General features: G+C 34.6%; 1 protein-coding gene across 1 annotated transcript; it reads right to left on the bottom strand.

Annotated features, from left to right (window-relative positions):
- Nucleotides 1-2,851: 2,851 nt before the first annotated feature.
- LOC107827815 (GATA transcription factor 21) lies at nucleotides 2,852-5,356 on the bottom strand. Its single transcript, XM_075241535.1, has 3 exons — nucleotides 4,895-5,356; nucleotides 4,194-4,499; nucleotides 2,852-3,581 (listed from the first exon to the last, which is right to left on the bottom strand). The coding sequence occupies exons 1-3, from the start codon at nucleotides 5,126-5,128 to the stop codon at nucleotides 3,174-3,176; spliced, it is 948 nt and encodes a 315-aa protein (XP_075097636.1). The 5' UTR covers nucleotides 5,129-5,356; the 3' UTR covers nucleotides 2,852-3,173.
- Nucleotides 5,357-23,299: the final 17,943 nt, after the last annotated feature.

Raw genomic sequence — 23,299 nt, 5'->3', positions numbered from 1 at the left:
TAGCACGTTCATAGAATTAGCACTCAAATATTCATTCATAGTCAAATAAGAGGACAATAAGAATAGGCAGACGCACCTAACAATTACAGAACAGCAGTAGACGGCCAAATAAAAGTCTAAAATGAGGAATGGAGCTCAGCTACTCAACAATCGCAACAGCAGCAATGAACAGCCCCTTAAGAACTCGATTTGACCTTGAAAACCGACTGAATTCGTCCAAACAAATCGGCAGAGAATGAATTTTTTTCACAACACCTGGTTTTTTCAAATCTTTTTCTTTTTTTGAGAAGCTCATTTGAGGAGGGAGGCGGAAGTGAGCGGCTGCTCGAGAGAGAAGAAGAAGAAGAGGAGGAGGAGGGAGGCGGCTAAGGTTTTTGTTCCATGGGAGGGTCTATGAATGTATATGAGTGTGAGGGTTTTAGGCAGATGGGCTTGGGCTAGCGGATGGGTTTGGGGCGAGAATTGGGCCTCTTATCACTGGCCCATTTGAAAACAAAGTAAATAGCCTCTTTCTTTCCTAGTCTAAATAATTTCTAAATTGACCAATCTAATTCTAACTAAAGCTAACTTTGCAAAATTAACCTAATTATCCATTTTTCTAACAATTAACTAAATTATTTAACTAATAATGCATGTAAAGTGGCTAATATATTTTTGGTATTTTAATGTTTTACAAATACAATTAATTATGCAACTAAAATCTAAAAATATAAAGATTACAATATTTTTGTTATTTTTTAAGATTTAAAATGCTACTAAAATGCACCAAACACAAATACGCACAAAACAAATTAAGTAAAATATAGAAAAATTCCTAAAATTTTATAAAATAATTAAAAGCTATTTTTTGAGATTTTTAGGAGTAATTTCATATATTAGGCAAAAATTACGTGCTCACAAACATCCGATAAAGATATTGTTTTGGGCTAAGCGGTTGAAATGCATTTTGTTCAGTTGTACTTTTATGAAATTCTCCCTAAATTATATCTAACTTGCTATTGCAGGTTAAAATTCATTGATAATGTCAAAAAAAAAAATTACACCATTAATATAATATATACAATTTAAGGTGTTATGAAATTACTAATACTGGTAAATAGCTAATGTATCATGTCATCTTTTCGTGTTGACTCTAATAGAACCAGATGAAATGAAAGAACACAAAAGCCTCCTAATTTACTGCAAAAAGTAAGAAGGAAAATTCAGGCGTACGTGTTTGTAACATTTCGTTAACGTTCAAACTTTTTTTTTGTTTTCTATTGTTGTGGGTTGTACGGGACCGTGGGATGAGGTTGAGATGACACTGAAAAAATAAGAAATTCTAATAAGTTTTTCTATCTCTTTTCGTTTTCTCTTATTTTCGTATAAAAGTACATACCACTTTCTACTTCGGTTCAAAGACGGGTTCAGGATTTTGAGTTAATTAATAAGTTCTAGATTCCAAAACATATAGCTTGTTGGTCCAGGATAATTTATTTTTACATGTTAATTTGATTTACTAACACAAATATACAAGGGATAGGCTAAAGTTATTGAGTTTTGTTGAATTCGTATGTAAAACTGAAGCTCGCTTTTATTTTCATATAAATGTAAGTACTGCTTTCTACTGCAATTCAAGGACGGCTTCAAGGTTTTGAGTTTTATGATTTTATATTCTAAAACATTCATCTTATTGGGTCCAGGATAATTTATTTTTACATACTAAGTTGATTTTTTAATACAAATATATAACGTATGTGTCACTGCCGTATGTAAAATTGTAGTTCCCCTTATTTTAACTTCTTATAAAGGTACATATTACCTTCTATTTCAGTTCAAAGATTGGATTTTGGATTTTAAGTTAATGAGTTCTAGATTCTTAAATATACAACTTATTGGGTCCAGGATAATTTATTTTTACATGTTAAGTTGATTGTCTAATACAAATATACATTGTATGAGCTAAAGTTATCGAATTCTGCATAATCCGTATATAAAACTGTAGCTCCCCTGAGTCCGCAAACGACTTCTGCGAACATCAAGAGCTACTGTTTATAATGAAACATCAGAATAATGATTCATAGATATGAGCCATTCATGCCAGCCGCGCACAGTGTAAGTGTCACTTTATATTTCTGTTAAAAGCATAATTTGTTTTCTTTTGTGAAGCTGGTCCCAAACCCTAATACTCTCTTTGCGTACCCAACCTAAACATCCACATATTTTTGTCAAGTTGATCATTGTACTGACTGATATTTTACTGAAAAAAGAAACTTATTACTCTTCACCATGTTATTTGAGTACATAGAGCTCCTGAATTCAAGTTTTTACTGTCACACGTTATTAAAAAGAATTTTCGTGTACTTGACTCATAAAATTAAAATAGGACTGCCCGTAAAGAGGAATATTGAAAATATAATTTAAGTAAATGTTAAGATTTTATATGTAATTGTCACCCTAGTTAATTAACAGAATTCACTTCTTTCATGCGTTTTATAAAATAAGAAAAGGTAAAAAGAATTGTTCTGTATAATATCTAATAAACTAGTGTTTTTCCTAAGCCGAAAGTCTATTGAGAACAGTCTTTATACTACGTATACACTACATTCCACAGACCTCCACTTATGAAATTATTCTAGGTCTGGTATTAATTATTGTTGTTGTTGTAATATCTATGAACTAGTATATAAAAGAAATAGAAGAATTAACCTAAAATGCCGTTTACCCAACCTCTTTAACTAAAAATAGCCGATTGATCCATAATATTATGTATAATATGTGTATAATCTATGTATACATGTCAGAAAATACGTAAACGTTTAATCCGACCGAATATTTCTGTAAATATCCCTAAAGAAAATAATATTTACGGTTTTGGAGAGAATATTCATCAATAAACTTGAAAATCATCACACAAGCAGATAGATGAACAAGTGATAAATGTTCTTGTTATCATCTTGCTCAAAAACTATCATTATAAGCTTACAAAGATCACCACCACACAAGATCAAACTTACTACTACTAGTACTACTTAATTTCTTATTAAAATTTTCGTACGTAGCTTGACTTACATGCTACAACTGATCTCACTCTCACTAATATTATTCTAGCTATCATTATGATCTCAAACTCAATTTCACACTACTAATTTAGTGCTAATCCCTTTAATTAACTCAAGAAATTTAAATATTACTCAACCATGAACAAGGCCACTAGATAGTGCCATTAGCAAAATTGCAGCTTCCTTCTCATCCTGTGGAAAAACGCGATGTAACGCCAAATTGTTGCTCAAGTTGACGAAGAAATCCTCGAAACAAATCTTCTTTTGTGCATTATTAATAGTAGATGAAGATGATCCAACAGCAGCAGCAGTAGTAGATGTTATGAATTTGCACCTTTTCTTGAAGGGTACAACATGATTGTTATTCACTTTTGTAGTTATCTTCTGTTTCTGTTGCACTTTTATCTTCATTGCTGTTGCTGTTGCTGTTGTTGTTGTTGATGTTTCAGTCGTGAAATTTGTCCCATTTGCTGCAGCTGCTGCTGCTGCCATGGCTCTCCTTGCTTTCCTTTGTCGAATTCCACATGCGTTACAAAGTGACTGTACCATTTAAAGAAATATATACACAATCAGATCATATAAAATTTTTTGACAAGTATTAACTGGACGCCTGATAAATGGTAACTAACTACTAACACAGATAAAATTACATTGATAGCCCACTCAGGGCGGGGCTGACCATTTTAATGGTCCATCAAAATGGTGGACTCATCCCAGTTCATAAAATTCCAAGGCTGGCATGGGCATGCCTAGCCTATATGAACAACTCTATAGGGAACTGAAATTTTATATATATACACACATCTTTTCAGCTACTAGACGTAAATAGTTTCAGCCGCGGGCTAAAGGTGATCTTGTCCCAACTCTATATAAATTATTCCCGGTCAGCCGTGGTGTACGTTCGGATAATTCAGATTAGATACGAAAATTTCAGCTTTTGTATACAGTTTTTAGACCATAAAATAACCTACAACATAGGTAACCGTCTATAGTAATCCCATTTATAATTTCACTTGCTTTAGCTAGTTGAAATGTACTGATAATATAAAAATTATTTATACGGAAAGTTTTAAAAAAAAAAACTGAAAAGATTGGAATATATACTTCATTTGTCTCGTGCAATTTGGTTAATTAGTAAGAAAATATAATTACCTTAGGGCCTTTAGGACCACTTCTCCAAAGAGGGGTCTTAGTAGTGTTACAATCAGAACAAACCCTAATTGGAATATTGTTGTTATTACTATTGTTGGAAGAGCTGTTGCTGCTGTAATCAGTTTCCAAATTAGGATATGATTGCTGCTTCTTCTGATCTTCTAACTTCAATTTGATATGTGCGTGATCTGAATTCTTCATCTTTTGCATCAACTTATCTCCTTTTTTCCACAAGGTTAATTTGGGTCCCTTGTTTTTCTTCTCTAGATGATCATGTGATCCACTTCTTGAAGCAAAATTATCAACCTATATGATCAACAGGAACAATTAAAGACAAAAAAGCAAAGACCACTTAATTTGCATATTTTTAACATGATCCAAGTGATAGTGAAAAATATACAACCCAGAGAGCGAAAAAGAAAATAGAAAGAGAAACACAATCCAATATTAAAAAGAAACCCTTTTCTTATATGTACCTCGGGTTGGTGGTGTGTCTGGTAGTAGTTCAAAATAATAGTGTTGAAATATGTGATTATCTAGTCTAAAAGCTTAAGTTATTAGAGATCATACCATACTTTTAGTTAATTATTTCTTCAAAAAAAAGAATGTGATCCAAGTGATTGTTAAAACCTCCAAACTTAAGCAAATTAGGAAAAGAAACGCGATCCAATACGAAAACAAAGAACCCTAATCTTGTATACCTCGGGTTGGTATTGTGGCTGGTAAAATTGAGAACGATAATATCCCATTTGATCTTGATTAGTAGTTGAATTATTGAAGAAAGTTTGGCAAGACGAGTAAGAAGATGACGAAGCAACTTGATAGCTAGGGCTAACAAGAGGATTAATATGACTTAGATCATGAACCTCATTATTATTAAGTTCAAAAGGAAATGAAGGAGAAGAAGGAGAAGAATTTCTGTAAGTGGGAATCATGGGAAGCAAGAGGAAAATAAAAGAAGAAAGGAAAAGGAAAGAAGATTTTCTTCTTGTGAAATGATCAAAGAAAATGTAATGGAAGAATGTTGTAAAACTATTTTAAAGAGAAAAGAAAGGGGCATTCACGTGACTTGAGGACAACCAAACAAACAAAGTTAAAAGAGACAAACAAAAAGGAGAGGAGCAGTATGCTACCACACGACCAAATGACAGAACCCTATCTTCAAAAGTTTCATGATTCATCCCTCAATTAATAATAATTCCTAAAGTCAAAATTAATTGGAAAATATTTTTATCAATAATAACAACGTAACCTTATGAAGTTTGGACAAAGGCTATGTCAACCACACATAGCATTCTCATGTGCCCTCAATCATCTACCAACTCTTTCTTTTTTGCTAATATTTTCTTATTTCTCTTCCTTATTTAGGGTTTTCCCTTGTGTTTGGTTCAAATTAGACATACAAATAGTAGTCGATCGACAGAGACGGAACCAGAATTTAAAGTTATTGGGTTCGGGATTTTAACCCTTTTATATTACTGGGTTTTAAAGTAAGAATTTGTACCTATTCAATAGATTTTATAAGACAAATGTAGGGTTTGGATTAAAGCTACTGGATTCGGCCAAACCCGTTACCGAAGTCGATCGATGACAAAAATACAATTTATATAGGTATTCATCAAATTGTGAGTCTTGAATTTAATTTCATACGCGTGTAGCTAGGTTTTAATCAGAAAGGAGATTTCGTCTGGGTCGTGTGAAGCTTAGCTTACTTTATCAGCCATGTAATGATTCGAGTTCATAATAAGTAGGAAGCGGATGAAGCTTAGTCTAAGATTAATCATATCCTTATAATTGGTAATGTGTAACAAATTTATATCTACGATACTTCCCTCATAATGCTCGGATAATTAACTTTGATTTCCTGAAGTTAGCTAACTAAAGTCAGATTTATACTGTACTAGAGAGAGTTTTGGTGAGATCCAACAAGAAAACTTTTTAAAACTAAGAAGCTATTATAGCTTTGGAAGGTGTTTGATTGATAAAAGGAAAATTCTAGATATATGCCTTTAGGCACAAAAGAAATTAATCCAATGTTTTTATGTCTTTCTAATGATTGATTTTCCTTGTTGTAGTTCATATTCATATTATTAGCAAAAAAGAAAATTCATATTCAATTGAAGAAAAAAAGAATTTCTTCTTATTGTGAATCAAAGTGTAGAGAACTTGTAGCTCGACAGTTCACCAAGTGGGTTACGCTAATTGTTTATTCTTCTAATTTTGACTGTCTTCTTGGATATATAGTTATAGCGAACCATAGGCGCAAGATGTACCTAAGCTTCTATCACAATTCACACACACACCTTCGGCAGAGAGATCTTTTTTTCAATCAAAAGCCACTTCTAGGATCGGGGTTGGGCTTAATCCTACCTCGTATATATTAATAACCAAAACATTAATACATATAGTATTAGGGATACTTTACAATGGGCAGAAATTGTTTAAGATGCACCTTGAGGCAAGTGGTGTCATGGGTGTGTGTCTATATATATTGTACCGGGAAAAAAGGATTTGCAGTCCTCTGGCTTACCACTCGGCCATATCGCCAAAATGCTACAAATACAAAATAGATGAAAACTTTCCCGCATTACTGAGCTGCTTTTTTACTGTACTTGCACCTTGAGTTCTGTTTTTCTTAATTTTTTCTAAAAGTCAATGAAATCCTAATCCTTCTTCCCTTTTGATTGGGTTTGATTCATCCTTTCAATTTTGATTGAGTCTATCTCCAAATTCGTAATGTTCAAAGCTTCCTCTTACCTTTCTATTGAAAAATCAAATGTGGATTTTCAGTCGCAAAATCCAAAATTTAAATTTTTGAAAATCGAAGCCATTAACCCAAGATGCATGAATGATTCTTGGATTTATTTTGTATCTTGATTAATTGGATCGTTTCTTTATGTATTCCTATCCCAAACTCTTCGAGATGTGTTTCCGGTATTCCTTGATCATTTCGTCCAAGAAGAGGAGTTCCTCTAATTCTATGAATTTTTGTAGAAGACTCTTTTCTTAAATATTATTCAAAAACGTTCGGATTGTCCAGTATTCCACCAATTAGTAACCCAAGATTCCAGACATTTATTAACTGAGAAAGAAATCCACCAGGGCAAAAATACTATATATATATATATATATATATATATATATATATATATATATATATATATATATATATATATATATAAAGAAGATGATGTAAATTGGATATTGGATGTAGTTAACTTGTGTTGACGTAAAATATTTTTTTGAGAATCTTACTTCGAAAAACTCGTAAAAAACAATTATTAATTAATACAAGAAAAACATAATAGAGTGCATCAATTTGTGACAATGTTATGACGGTTTTATTCTCGGTCACAAAATTTTAGTTACGCTTGAATTTTTTTATAAATTGTGACGGATTCTTTGTTATTGTTTTTTCTTGTAGTGTATATTAATGTATTTGAGATTTTGAGTTGAGTACATGGTAGTTTTATTATGATTTTGGTACTGTAATTTATTCATTTATATGTTAATTTCTTTGAATATCCAGTCTCATTGTAAAAATCATGTGCATGTCAGTGATCGAAAAGTTAGATTTTTGCATGACAATAATTTAATTGCCGCCTTAGTATTGCCAAAAGTTGCATTCAATGCTGTGCAGGCCAAGTAGTAGTACAATATCATCTGTTAACTGAGCAACGTTCCTATCGTTAATTTAAAATTCTCTGTAAGGTTAACAAGTAAAAAAGAAAAATGTACCGTCAGTGCTGAGTGAGAAGATACAAGAAAACATGTACTGTGTAAAAATATTTTTTATAATCATGTCATTTATTAGATAATTACAAGCCCGTTAACGACACCAAAAACTTGTTAGTTCCCCAAGTACACGCAAGTATACGTGGCCGTCAATTAATAAAGTGACTCGAAAGTCGGATGTCGAACCCATAGAGACTTAGATTAATTGTTAACTAAGCAAACTGAAATCAATTAACTGTCCAAGATAATCAAAAGTTTGGTTTTCCTATTACAACTACTATTGCGAAATTTAAACACGTGACCAAGGGAGATATAGATTCCAGGATTGTGGTCGGTTTATCAATCATATTGAGTTCGTAATTACACCTGCTAATCCGAATTATCTATGGTTTCTAGTTATACAAATCATTTATATAAATATCATTTTCCCACAATACTATCCGTCTATCCATAATATATCAACCATATATTCCTATGGTATTGAATCTATCATGAACGAATATAATACGGTATTCAACTAAGCAAGACTGTTAGGTATATTCCTATCCTAACCGCGAAATTATTTCCCGAGCCACGGGTTCAGAAACAAGCTCTCTCTAATTCTACTCTAATCTAAACACGGCTTTCCCAAGCATAGCATAGATAGTAAATAGAACTCAACTGCTGGCCAAACAATTAAGCAATTATGCACATAATTAGAGAAACAACCAACAACGATAACTCGAGTTAACGGTAATGTAATTAACAAACTTCAATATTCATGTCAACCACAACCCTAGAACGTGAAATTTAGCTCCACATAGACATGGTAGCAAAATAACAATTCATCCAAAGAAACATAAAGATTACTAAGTTTGATGGAAGAAAGATGAAATCTGATGAATTCCGGCCTCCACGGCGGCTCCGTGCTCTCCCTTGGTCCAAAATATGTTCGATCCTCCTCAAATATAGGTTTAGAATCCCTTTTATACATGTTGGGGACGTGTAGGGTTGAAATACCTAAGTCCCAGCCGAATTAGGACAAAATCCGCCCTTTGGCGTCTCGCTTGGCGCCAACCTGGACAACTAACTTTTTTCACTTCTGTCAATGGCGTTTTGGTTGGTGCCTGGCACCAACCCGGGCACCAAACTTATACTTCCTTCAAATTCTTCCCTTTTTGACATCAATTTGCATGCAAACTCCCCAAATCACTTTCAATTTACTCATACACATATAAACAACATTATTAAGCTCGAGTCACAAATATTCATACAAAAATTAACTAGATCGAAGTATAATGCAAGGCAAATTACATACAAAAGCATGGATTTTTAGCCAAACAACACCACCCCACACTTAAGCTCTTGCTCGTCCTCGAGCAACCAACAATTAACATTATTCTTGAGCACTTTATATTTATACATTTGAAGCAAACTACACCAATGACCACGGCTGATAGTAACAATTAAACTGTAGCATATGCAATCACTTACACCCCCCTTTAACTTTTTCCATTCTTTAAAAATATTCACAACAAAGACGTCATGCTTATAACAATCCCAGCCTCTAAAACCGACTCAATATTACAATGCACTTATGGCTTGAACAACTAACATCCTAGAGAAGTCTAATAATGTTACATATCCGTCGTGAAATCATGTTCCCTCACAACAAGAACAAAAGAGTAAGTTGAATCCACACATTCAAATCAAATGCTCAAATATATTTTAAGGACTCATATATATCAAAGAAAATCGCTCATTCTTACAAAAGGAGTCACATACATGCAATTGGTACCACAGGCTTGCCCTTAATGTAAATCCCTACTAATGTAGGCTCGTTCGATCTAAAATCAATTAGGACTTTTTCATGGTTGTAATGTGGGCTAAGAGATGGGTATGATATATTTAGGAATAGTGGCTAACTCTCCTAAGCACTTTAACACAACACATAATTAACTTTAAGCGCATATTCTTCAATCCCAACTTCAATTTCACAACTAACATCACCCAAAAGACTATCCATTTTTCTTTAAGTACTACTTTAATTCATACCCCACTAGCAAGAACAAGATGTTAATTTATTCATCTATATTTTCCTTCTCTTTTTTTTCAGATTTTTTTTCTTTACAATTTTCGCTAGTGGTGTATTCTTTTACAAAACAAGTGCATCTTTCTTCCATTCATTGCTTCCACTCGAAAGCCACCTAAATTCCCTCCTTATTTCTTTTAGCGCTCATTTTATAATTAAAGTGCCTTAAGAGGTAAAAGGATCAAAACAATGTCAATGAAGAATAAAAAGGGTATAAGCTTATAATGTGGGTGCCAAATAAAAGTGTATAGGCTCAAAATAGTTAACTAAGAATAGATTTTATTTGTGATAAGCATTAAACTCAAAAAGAACAAAGACAACCTAAAATTATTTTCTAAACCGAGTCTCACCTAAAATTTCGCTTCGACTCATATTCCGGACAAGTTCTAGACACAAGTACAATGACATGGACTACACAAAGTTCTCACTTCACACATGGCACATGACTCAATAAGGATGGTCTCATTCCGACTCTCAAACTAATGCAAGTATTCATGGAACCACAAGATAAGCATTAAGCACAAAGTGAACATAAGTCAAGAAATACGAGACATAGGCGTCACGAGATATGCAATCCAATTTTATAACGGAATCATGATCAATTTCAAAATATAGGAAAGATACTACACATTCCAAAGCCTAAATATGCTACTATCAAACAAGTCAAGGACGCCTAGGTCTCTCATCTTTCTTCCTCCATTTTTTCCTAAGTCCTACACCAAAAAAAATTACTACTCGGTTCAAACTATATCCCATAAAAAAGAACTGAGGCACAAAGAAAAATCACGGGGGATTATTACTACCTAAAAGAAACTAAAAGACATACTTTTGGATTTTTGTTTAAACTTTAATCCCTCAAGAAAACTATCTAGGAGATCCATTGTCGGAAAAAGTCCAATTTTTCAACTTTTTTTTCCTATTTTTCTTTATTTAAAAAAATAATTAAGCTACTAAAATACTACACAACTATGAAAACAAAAAAAATAAGAAGTTAGTATTTTTACTAACATACTACTACTAATTATCTAGAGGAATTCTCTCACCCCACACTTAAAAGAGTGCAGTGTCTCCAATGCACAAATAAAGCAAAAGAAAAATAACGAGGGTGGACAAGAAACTCCCTGAAAGGCCAAAGGCCGAAACAATCGCGGCTCACGAGGTACTCAGACTTCTCCCAGGCATGGTCCTTTGTGTGGGTACCGCACACTTAGTTCTCACAATCTAGCTCGCTTTTGCACTCATCCAATGGCTTCGCTTCCTATGCTTGTAATCCTACAAAATAAAGACACACACTACAAAAATAATATAATAAAAATAAAATAAAAGAAAGCAGTAAAGTTGGGTTGCCTCCCAACAAGTGCCTGATTTAACGTTGCGGCACGACTTGAACCACTTTTTGCCTCCACCTCGAACTTATGAATTGAGCCCCCAATTTGTCTTCAAGCTTTTTGCTAAGCTCGCAGGGTAGTGGGACAAATGTAATTGGGCCAAGTAACCAATTTCGCATTCTACACTTCTTGGCCTTCAGATGAGGTATGTAATTCTTTCTCTCTGGCACAATAAATTTCAGAATATAAGCACCTTGTTCCTCGTCCGTTGGCTCCTCCAAAGACTCGAATAACTCAATTCCCATATCATCATCCAAACAAAATGTTGAAAAATGCATGAAATGAGGACCAATACGCTTCAACTCTAGATATGCGTCACTATTTACAACCCCATATGTACACACACTAGAGTCTTCAAATATAACATTATCTACTTCCTCACATGACTCTAGTGTGGTTTCCTCAACATGGATATCATCAATAAAAGTATGGTCGAATGATTGGCTCTCCACTTTTAGCTTCTCAATTTGGCGTATAAGATCAGTTTTACACAACTCAAAACTATTTTGTTGGGCGTTAGGCGCAACAACCTTTGCTTTCAATTGAGCTTCCAAGTCGTGAATAGTAGTGCCAAATTTTTCGATCTCTTGTCCCAGTTCAACTCTTCCTTCTATTAAGTCTTTTATCCCATATGTAATTTTCTCACGTTGAGTTTCATATATTTCTAATCGTTCGGCTTGTTCCATTAGCCAAGTTTGGCTCAAAATCTCCTCTTCTTCAAAATTTTCCTCTTGCTGGAACTCACTCTCTTCTCCAATTTTAAGCACTTCCTGACTATCAACTAAGGTTGCAACTTGTTGATCATCGAATATTTCAAAACATTCTTCTACTTTGGCCTTCATTCTCTTCATTGTGGCCTTGAAATTTTTCATCTCTTTTCGACGTTCATGAGTTTGCTCCATTAAAAATTTAGTTTGCTCCATTATTTGCCTCAACAGGTCCGTAGTCTTAGCATCATATTTCACATTCTCCACTTTGTTCCTATCAAACTCACAAAAGGTATTAGAAACATCACAATAAGGGCTCGAGGAAGAATAAAAAGAATTAGGACAGTCATCCCAATGGACACCTTGACCACCACACATATTACAAATATTCCACTCATAAGATTGAGATGATGCACCGAACTCGCTCTCGGAAATATTTTGATAATTTTTCCACCAGTGAGGTCCTCCACAATATGGACATGGATCATCATAGTACGAATAACCATCATTCGAACAATTTTCATTCCAAGATGCCATGTGAAAATAAGTTTTAAAAAATTAACTAACTAAATAAGAAAATTTAAAACTTGAACAAAAATCAACTAAAATCTAAACTTAGATAAACAATCGATAACTAAGTCCCTGTCAACGGCGCCAAAAACTTGTTGGTTCCCCAAGTACACGCAAGTATACGTGGCCGTCAAGTAATAAAGTGACTCGAAAGTCGGATGTCGAATCCACATAGACTTAGATTAATTGTTAACTAAGCAAACTAAAATCAATTAACTGTCCAAGATAATCAAAAGTTTCGTTTTCATATTACAACTACTATTGCGAAATTTAAACACGTAACCAAGGGAGATATAGATTCCAGGGTTGTGGTCGATTTATCAATCCTATTGAGTTCGTAACTACACCTGCTAATCCGAATTATCTATGGTTGCTAGTTATCCAGATCATTTATATAAATAGCATGTTCCCACAATACTATCTGTCTATCCACAATATATCAACCATATATTCCTATGGTATTGAATCTATCATGAACAAATATAATACAACATTCAACTAAGCAAGATTGTTAGGTATATTCCTATCTTAACTGCGAAATCATTCCCCGAGCCACGGGTTCAGAAATAAGCTCCTTCTAATTCTACTCTAATCTAAACACGGCTTTCCCAAGCATATCATAGATAGTAAATAGAACTCAACCGCTGGCCAAACAATTAAGCTATTATGCACATAATTAGAGAAACAACCAACAACGATAGTTCGAGTTAACGGTAATGTAATTAACAAACTTCAATATTCATGTCAACCACAACCCTAGAATGCGAAGTTTAGCTCCACATAGATATGGTAGCAAAACAACAATTCATCCAAAGAAATATAAAGATTACTTATAAGTTTGATGGAAGAAAGATGGAATCTGATGAATTCCGGCCTCCACGGCGGCTTCGTGCTCTCCCTTGGTCCAAAATATGTTCGATCCTCCTCAAATATAGGTGTAGAACCCTTTTTATACATGTTGGGGATGTGTAGGGTTGAAATCCCCAAGTCCCAGCCGAATTAGGTCAAAATCCGTCCTTTGGCGTCTCGCTTGGCGCCTGGCGCCAACCTGGATAGCAAACTTTTTCCACTTCTGTCAATGGCGTTTTGGTTGGTGCCTGGCACCAACCTGGGCACCAAACTTATACTTCCTCCAAATTCTTCCCTTTTTTACGTCAATTTGCATGCAAACTCCCCAAATCACTTCCAATTGACTCCTACAAATATAAATAATATTATTAAGTTCGAGTCACAAATATTCACACAAAAATTAACTAGATTGAGGTATAATGCAAGGCAAATTACATGCAAAAATATGGATTTTTAGCCAAACATCAAATAATCTAATAAAATGATAATAAATTTGCTATCACATTTTAATTAAAATTCACTAACAGTGCAAAAAAAAAGAACTTAACAATCAGAGGCTTGACCCAAGATTTTAACGCGATGAGGCACTACTATTCTACTCAATCAAGGCTTTTAATTTTCAAGGGGAAAAAATAAAAAATATCCAGATTTACAACTGGTAATTGAAAAATAACCACAGTTTCAAAAGTAATCGAAATTTAGGAACTTTTTCATGTAAAGATAAAATCTGATGAACAAAAACAACCCTTAAAAATCCGAAAATATTCCATATGAACTTCCTGGAATTTCATAATGTGTTGGAGTTCTAACATAATATGCGAAAAGTTTATATGTAGGAGCTCCATAATTCCGCATATTATGGTGAAATTTTCTGTGTGATGGAGTTCCAACATAATATGCTGGAAGTTTATACGCATGGGCTCCTTAATCCCGCATATTATGCTGGAACTTTCTGTGTTTTAGCAAAACATTGGCTATTTTTCAATGAATTTGCAAATGCTGGCTATTTTTCGATTATCGGTCCGAAAATTGGCTAGCCCATGCTATTTTTCGATTATCGGTCTGAAAATTGACTAGCCCATACTATTTTCACATTAAGGTGCAAAGTTATTTATTTGGAGCTATGAGAATGAATGGCTGATTGTGAGAAAATCAAAAGAACAGAAAGATAATCACATAAAAAACAAGTGCATCAGTCATATGGCTATCTCAAACATATGGAGTTGAATGTTCATATGAAGTGCTATATTTGCCAATTGCTGTAAATGAGATATATCGATGTGTATAACTTAAAGATCCTTCATATTCATCAAAACCCAAAATTTACTGTACTTCATTGAAAAGGGAGAAACGATAGGAATGATCGATCCTCCAAAACAGGCAAAACGGCTAAATTTTGGGCCACTGAAAATTCTGAAAGCTACGTTTTATATTTCTGCGCAAGTAGCTCACATGAGGAAACAATAATTATTTTGCCTTTCAAGATCCTCAGATCCACTCTCTAACTCTTCTCCGCATCTCTCTTCCCTTTATACCGTATATCAATATATTTTAACATATTGTATGTAGTAGACAACTTGCCTTACTTTTAAGGTTATTAATCTCACATTTTAAGAGTAGTTACTCGTAAATTTCTTTTTCTAAGATCGACTGACACTTTCATGAATTTTTATATTATATGTCATTATATTTTACTAACATGTTGCATGCAGCTGATAGCTGGTAACTTGTCATATTTTTTAGATTAACTCTAGGAAGAAAATGACAGTGTAACTCTAGGAAGAAAATAATAGGATTAACTAGGACAACTTTTAATGAATAATATATCTTACGATTAAGAAATTAATTTTATAACTATAGTAAATATCTTCATATATAGATCTGAGCATTTTAGGCCCACTGTATGCCTCTTGCATGCATCTGTTACTGTTACTGCCATAAGGGGCATGGAATGTATCATTTTCTCTTTAGATTTAAGTTTATAACTATAGTAAAGTATCTTCTATGATTTTTCATTTGTCCTACCATAAGATCATATTTTCATTCTTGTTCTTTTCCTACAAAACTTGATATGTATAATACCTTTACCTTAAATTACAAGTACACCATTGACGCCTTTGATAGTTACTCTAAATTCTATCAACTTGGAACCATATTCCTGCAGTATCTCTTTTACTGACATTAGAATGAAAGATTAACAGTACAAGAAAAACCAAATTAAATTGGGAAAGAGATTGTGAAGGAAGAATAAAATCGTAATAAACCGATTCCATCATAAAACCGTTATTGTTTGTCATAAATATTCCATCACTAACTCTGTTTTTCTTGTAATGAAAGAAATGTTCTTGTCATTATTATTATTTATTAATATAACATGGATTGTCGTTATTTGCGCGCACACACAAAAAAAAGACCATCAGCTCAATTTAATCGGCTATAGCAAGTTAGTGTGTATTATTTTATTTTTCAGGCTATCAGATTTGCAGTAGCAGAGCCTGAATTTTCACTGAGAGATATCAAAAATTAAAGAAATAAATACATGAATAAGTTAAGGGAATTCAATACATATATTATATATACATGAAAATTATTTTTAACTATCAAAACAATGTGTTTTTTCGGCAAACGGGTATCCATTGACATCCCTTGGAGCAATGTAGCCCCGCCGCTGCTTATTAATTTTGTTATAAAGAATTACCGTTTTAGGTCAACTTAATTAGCCTAATAGTGTAATATCAGTGTACGCAGTTATACTTTTATAGAATATTTTTTTGGTGGAAAATCTATAGAATATTAAATGCATGAATAACAGCATTAACAGACGACAGAATAGTATCCACAACTGCAAAAAGGATTTTACATATCTGTAGGATCATGAAAATGCATGAAAAATCTTGATGACACCGTGAAAAACAATCTGGAAAAACTTTCTAAATGAACTTTTTGTCTTTACATTGAAAGGTAATAATAATATCCAACTTGTTTTCAAGAGTTGGCTGAGTTGGTTGGGTGAGTGATTCCACGTGGGAGACTTGAGATCGATTCCCTCACTAGCAGCCTCCCCAGTCAGAGCTCGTGGTACTGGGCTTGTCAAGTGCGGTTTACATCTCTTGTGTGATTTGCGAGCTACTGTACAGTGAACAGGTTACCCAGTGTGTTCCTGAAGGATAGCGATTTTACTTAGATTCTATATTTGTATTAAAAAAATTATTAAATATATACTATAAATACTTAACAACAAACTCAATAAACTAAGATGACGATTTTCGTGAATTCGATAATAATTTAAGAACTCATAAACTTTAAATCACGATTCTACTTCTTTATCAGATCGACGATTAGTTGTTAAGAGAAAGGCAAACAAAAAAGATAAGGAAGTAATTTATTACAGAGAAATGAATTTTATATGATGAAAAAAGAGGCTACGTAGGAGGGTTAAGGATCACAACCTGTTTTAGAGGTGGAGACAGGGATAGAGACATTATGGGTAAAGAAATTATCATGTTCGCTGTCAGTAATATAAGGTACTTCCAAATACAGGTAGTTTTCATATTGGTTGCTTCAAATCTTAGGGGCCATAGTATTTTTTGCTACATGACATTATGTCCAATGTCAAAAAGGTCCCCGTTTTCCTACATCCAACACAGAGCTGATGCAGCATGGATCCGAACCAGGAATTCTAATCAAGGAATTTAGGGGTCGTTTGCGAAGGCGGAATCATAATTTAAATTTTATGGGTTCAACTTTTGAGATTTTTAATATTGAACTCATTATATTTTAACGTTTGAGTTCATATCTACTATTTTTGTAATTTTAATAAATTTTTACTCCACATCGAAAGTTGTGGGTTCAATTGAACACGGCGCTACCACACTACATCCGCCCCTGATTGTTTGGTAGGTTGTATAAGAATAATATTGAATAGGGTATATTAGTAATATTGGGATTAATTATGCTGAGATTAATTATGCTAAGATTATTTCTTATCGATTGTTTGGTTTGGTGTATTAAAGATTTTAAAAGAGCAGTTATGTCTTTATACAAGTTTATATATGTATTAAAAATTATGGTATTGTTGATGTCATGGTTTTCTATATATGTATAATAATAGTATTGAATAGGGTTATACGTAAGCTGAAAAACACTACTAAACTATGGATTAATGATACCAAAGCCAATACATATATTATTTCCCTAATACATGTCACGACCCGAAATTCTCATCTTCGGGACCGTGATAGCGCCTAACATTTCATTTGCTAGGCAAGCCAACGTTAGAATAATCTTAACTATTTTTAAACAAATCAATTTAAACGGAAGTCAATTACTAAAATAAAGTGCGGAAGACTATAACTACTGAATCATCAAAATACATCCCTGAATCTGGTATCACAAGTGCACGATCTACTAGAATAATAAAAATAAAGGTATGAATAAAATTCAAGCTGTTTGAAAGATAATACACATCTAAGATAAGATAGAAGGGGACTTAGAACTACGCATATTGTGCAGTTATACCTCAAGTCTCCTCGGAGTAGCTGAATCCGAGCACGTCTATGGTACGCTGCTGGGACCAACTCCAAAATCTGCACAAGAAGTGCAGAGTGTAGTATGAGTACAACCGACACATGTACTCCGTAAGTGTCGAGCCTAACCTCGACGAAGTAGTGACGAAACTATGACATGACACGTACGTAAACAACCTGTACAAGTATCTACAAATATGAAGCAACAATAAATAATAAATAACACTTTATAAATTTGGGAAGGAACATGCGAAGGGGATTGATATAATAATTTTAGCAGGAGAATTATCACTTAGCAACCAATTAATTTCTCAACAATAAAATGAGCAACTGATAATATGAAAATGGCACGACACCACCCTTAGTGCTTTTACTCTCATTCCTCCCATAAACTAATAAATAAATAAATAAATAATAATAATAATAATAATAATAATAATAATAATAATAATAATAATAATAATAATAATAATAATAATAATAATAATAATAATAATTGGCACGACATCACCATTCGTGCTTTAACTCTCTTTTGGGCACGGCATCACCCTTCGTGCTTTAACTCTCTTCTGGCATGGCATCACCCTTCGTGCTTTTACACTCTTTAAAAATGGCACGGTATCACCCTTCGTGCTTTAATTCTCTTCTGGCACGGTATCACCCTTCGTGCTTTAACTCTCTTCCTCACTTCATAATTCAATAAATAATAATGTGGAATTGGCACGGTATCACCCTTCTTGCTTTTACACTCTTCCTTACTATGAAAATAATAATATAAATTTGGAAGTGTATTTAAATGCGGGAATATATACTTATTAATCAATTCAATATCATAATACCCACCTTCCAAAATATTCAACAATAATTAAACTAGCAATAATCTCAGGAAAATAATCAAATAAATAATAATAACTTAAGCAGGCATATCTTGATTAAAAAGGTAATTATTCACAATAAATAAATTTTACCATGCATGCTTTGACTCAACCACAACGTATAAGCACTCGTCACCTCACAAATATGTTGTACCAGCACATATAATCACGTAGCAAATAGATAAATAAGTCATACTCCCTCAAGTCAAGGTTAACCATGACACTTACCTCAATTTGCAACCAACTCAAGATTCCAATACACCTTTGCCTCGCAAATTAGTGTCTGAAAGCTTCAAATCTAGTCACAAACAATTCAATATACTCAACACTAATCGTAAGAATTAATTTCATATGAATTTACTAATTTTTCGAATTAAAATCCGAAATTCATCTCAAAAATTAATACTGGGGCCCACGTCTCGAATCTCAAAAAAATTTACAAAATCCGAACACCCGTTCCGAGACGAGTCCAAACATATAAAAATTAATAAATTTCGATGTCAAATGGACCTTCAAATTTTAAATTTTTGTTTCTGAAAAGTTTTATAAAAATTTTAATTTCTTCCATCTAAATCCAAAATAATTAATGAATATAGACATGGATTTATGAAATATAATCACTTTTGGTTATAGAACACTTACCCAATTCAAAGTCGTGAAAAATTCCTTTGGAATCGCCTAAATTCGAGACTCAAAACTCAAAAATGAGTAAAAATGGTTAACTTCTGATTTAATGGGTTCTGTCCAGGCTTTTTCGCATCTGTGGACACTTAACCGCATCTGCGGTTCCGCTTTTGTGGAGATTGGGGCGCTTCTGCGGGCTAGATCACTTCTGCGAATAAGCGTTCGCTTCTGCGACAAGGCTGCCCTTCCCCTTTTTTCGCTTCTGCAATGCGTGGGCCGCTTATGCAGTCGCGCTTCTGCGACACCCCGTCCGCTTCTGCGAGGCATGGCTCGCTTATGCGAGCTCGCATCTACGGTCTAAAATCCGCAGGTGCGATTACACCAGAAGGCCAAAATTTTAGATTTTTCTTAAGTCCAAATTTTGATCTGTTAACCATCCGGAATCCACCCGAGGCTCCCGAGACCTCAACCAAATACACCAACAAGTCCTAAAACATCATACGAACTTATTAGAGACCTCAAATCACATCAAATAACATCGAAATTACAATTCACACCTCGATTCGAACTTATGAATTTCAAACTTTTCAATTTACAAAACTTGTGCCGAAACATGTTAAATGAATCCTGAATGACTTCAAATTTGGCACACAAGTAATAAATGACATAATAGAGCTATTTCAATTTTTGGAATCGGGTTCTGACCCCGATATCAACAAAGTCAAATCCATGGTTAAACTTTGAAAGCCTTTAGCCTTTAGATTTCTAGTTTTCATTAAATGGCTATAACTTGAGCTATGGACCTCCAAATTAAATTTCGGGTATACTTTCGAGTCCCAAATCACGATACAGACCTATCGAAACTGTCAAAATACTGAGCTGGATCTGTTTGCCCAAAATATTGACCAAAGTCAACTTAATTGAGTTTTAAATCTCTATTTCACATTTTAATCAATTTTCATAAAAACTTTCTGGAAAACTATACGGACTGCACACTCAAGTAGAGGAATGATGAATAATGCTATTTGAGGTCTCAGAACACATAAATAATTATTAAATTTAAAGATGACTTTTTGAGTCATCACATTCTCTGCCTATAAACCAAACGTCGTACTCGAATGGAATTAGAAAAGTACTTGAGCTGGTGAAAAGGTGTGGATATTTACTCTGCACGTCCGACTCGGACTCCCAGGTAGCTGCCTCAATCGGCTGACCTCTCCATTTCACCCTAACTGAAGGATAACTCTTTGACCTCAATTGTCGGACCTGCAGAGCTAGAATAGCTACCGGCTCCTCCTCATAAGTCAAATCTTTGTCCAATTGGACTGAGCTAAAATCTAACATATGGGACGGATCACCCTGATATTTTCATAGCATAGACACATGGAATACCGGATGAATTACTGATAAACTAGGTGATAATGCAAGCATGTAGGCTACTTCACCCACCATTTCAAGAATTTCAAAGGGTCCTATATACCTAGAGCTCAACTTGCCCTTCTTTCCGAACCTTATTACACCCTTCATAGGTGAAACCCGGAGCAATACTCTTTCTTCCACCATGAATGCAATATTATAAAATTTACGGTCGGCATAACTCTTTTGCCTAGACTGAGCTGTGCAAAGTCGATCTTAAATAATCTTGACCTTATCCAAGGCATCCTTTACCAAATCGGTACCTAACAATCGATCCTCTCCTGGTTCAAACTAACCAACTGGCGAACAACATCGCTTCTCATATAATGTTTCATATGGAGCCACCTGAATACTCGACCGGTAGCTGTTATTATAGGCAAACTCCGCAAGCAGAAAGAACTGATCCCAAGAGCCTCCAAAAGCGTGAAGCATATCTTCCAATATTTGAATGGTGCGCTCTGATTGTCCGTCTGTTTGTGGATAAAATGGTGTACTCAACTCAACCTGCGTGACTAACTCACACTGTACAGTCCTCCAGAAGTGCGAAGTGAACTACGTACCTCGATCAGAAATGATAGACACGGGCACACCGTGAAGGCGGACAATCTCGCGGATGTAAATCTCCGCTAACCGCTCTAAAGAATAGGTAACTGCTACTGGAATGAAATGTGTTGACTTGGTCAACCTGTCCATAATGACCCAAATTGCGTCGATTTTTCTCTGAGTCCGTGGGAGCCCAACAACAAAATCCATAGTGATACACTCCCACTTCCGCTCAGGAATTTCTAACTTCTGAAGCAAACCACCAGGTCTCTGATGCTCGTACTTGACTTGTTGACAATTTAGACACCGAGCTACATATGCAACTATATCCTTCTTCATTCTCCTCCACCAATAATGTTGCCGTAAATCTAGATATATTTTGGCGGCATCTGGATAAATAGAATACCGGAAACTCTGTGCCTCTTCAAGAATTAATTCATGAAGCCCATCCACATTAGGCACACAAATACGACTCTGCATTCGCAGAACTCCATCTTTCCCCACATCAACCTGTTTGGCATCACTGTGCTGCACCGTGTCCTTAAGGACAAGCAAATTAGGATCATCATAATGTCGCTCTCTGATACACTCATATAAAGAATACCGAGCGACTGTGCAAGCTAGAACCCGACTGGGTTCTGAAACATCTAACCTCACGAACTGATTAGCTAAAATCTGAACATCAGCAGCTAACGATCTCTCACCAACCGGAATATACGCAAGACTATCCATACTCACAGCCTTTCTACTCAAAGCATTGACCACCATATTGGCCTTTCCGGGGTGATACAAAATGGTGATATCATAGTCTTTCAACAACTCCAACCATCTTTTCTACCTCAAATTGAGATCTTTTTGCATGCACAAATATTGTAGGCTACGATGATCAGTGAATACTTCACACGAGACACCGTAAAGGTAATGCCTCCAAATCTTCAAAGCATGGACAATGGCTACCAATTCTAAATCATGAACAGGATAATTCTTCTCATGAACTTTCAACTTCTGCGACGTATATGCAATCACCCTACCATCTTGCATCAATATTGCACTAAGCCCAATGCGAGATACGTCATAATACACCGTATAAGATCCTGAACCTGTGGGTAATACCAACATTAGCGTTGTAGTCAAAGCGGTCTTGATCTTTTGAAAGCTCAACTCACACTCGTCTGACTATCTAAATGGGGCACCCTTCTGGGTCAATTTGGTCACTGGGGATGCTATGGATGAAAACCCCTCCACAAACCGGCTATAATAACCTGCCAAACCTAGGAAACTCTAGATCTCTGTAGCAGAAATAGGTCTAGGCCAATTCTTAACTGCCTCAATCTTCTTAGGATCCACTTTTATGCCTTCTGCCGATACAAAATGACCCAAAAGGCAACTGAGTCTAACCAAAATTTGCATTTTGAAAATTGGCATATAACTAATTATTCTTCAAAGTCTGAAGCACAATTCGAAGAAGTTGCTCGTGCTTCTCTCGACTGTTGGAGTAAATCAAGATATCATTAATGAATACAACCACAAAAGAATCTAAATAGGGTTTGAACACCCGGTTCATCAAATCTATAAATGTTGCTGGGGCATTTGTCAGCCCAAATGACATTACTAGGAATTCGTAATGCCCATACCTAGTCGGAAAAGCTATCTTAGGGACATCTGATGCCCTAATCTTCAACTGATGATAACCAAACCTCAAGTCAATTTTTGAAAATACATTGGCACCCTGAAGATGATCAAATAAACCATCAATTCTTGGCAACGAATACATGTTTTTGATAGTGACCTTGTTCAACTGC

Source organism: Nicotiana tabacum, chromosome 21 (genome assembly GCF_000715075.1).
Source record: "Nicotiana tabacum cultivar K326 chromosome 21, ASM71507v2, whole genome shotgun sequence".
NCBI lineage: Eukaryota > Viridiplantae > Streptophyta > Magnoliopsida > Solanales > Solanaceae > Nicotiana > Nicotiana tabacum.
The sequence above is the reverse complement of the archived record's forward strand: the minus strand, read 5'-3'. Positions and strand labels throughout refer to the sequence as shown.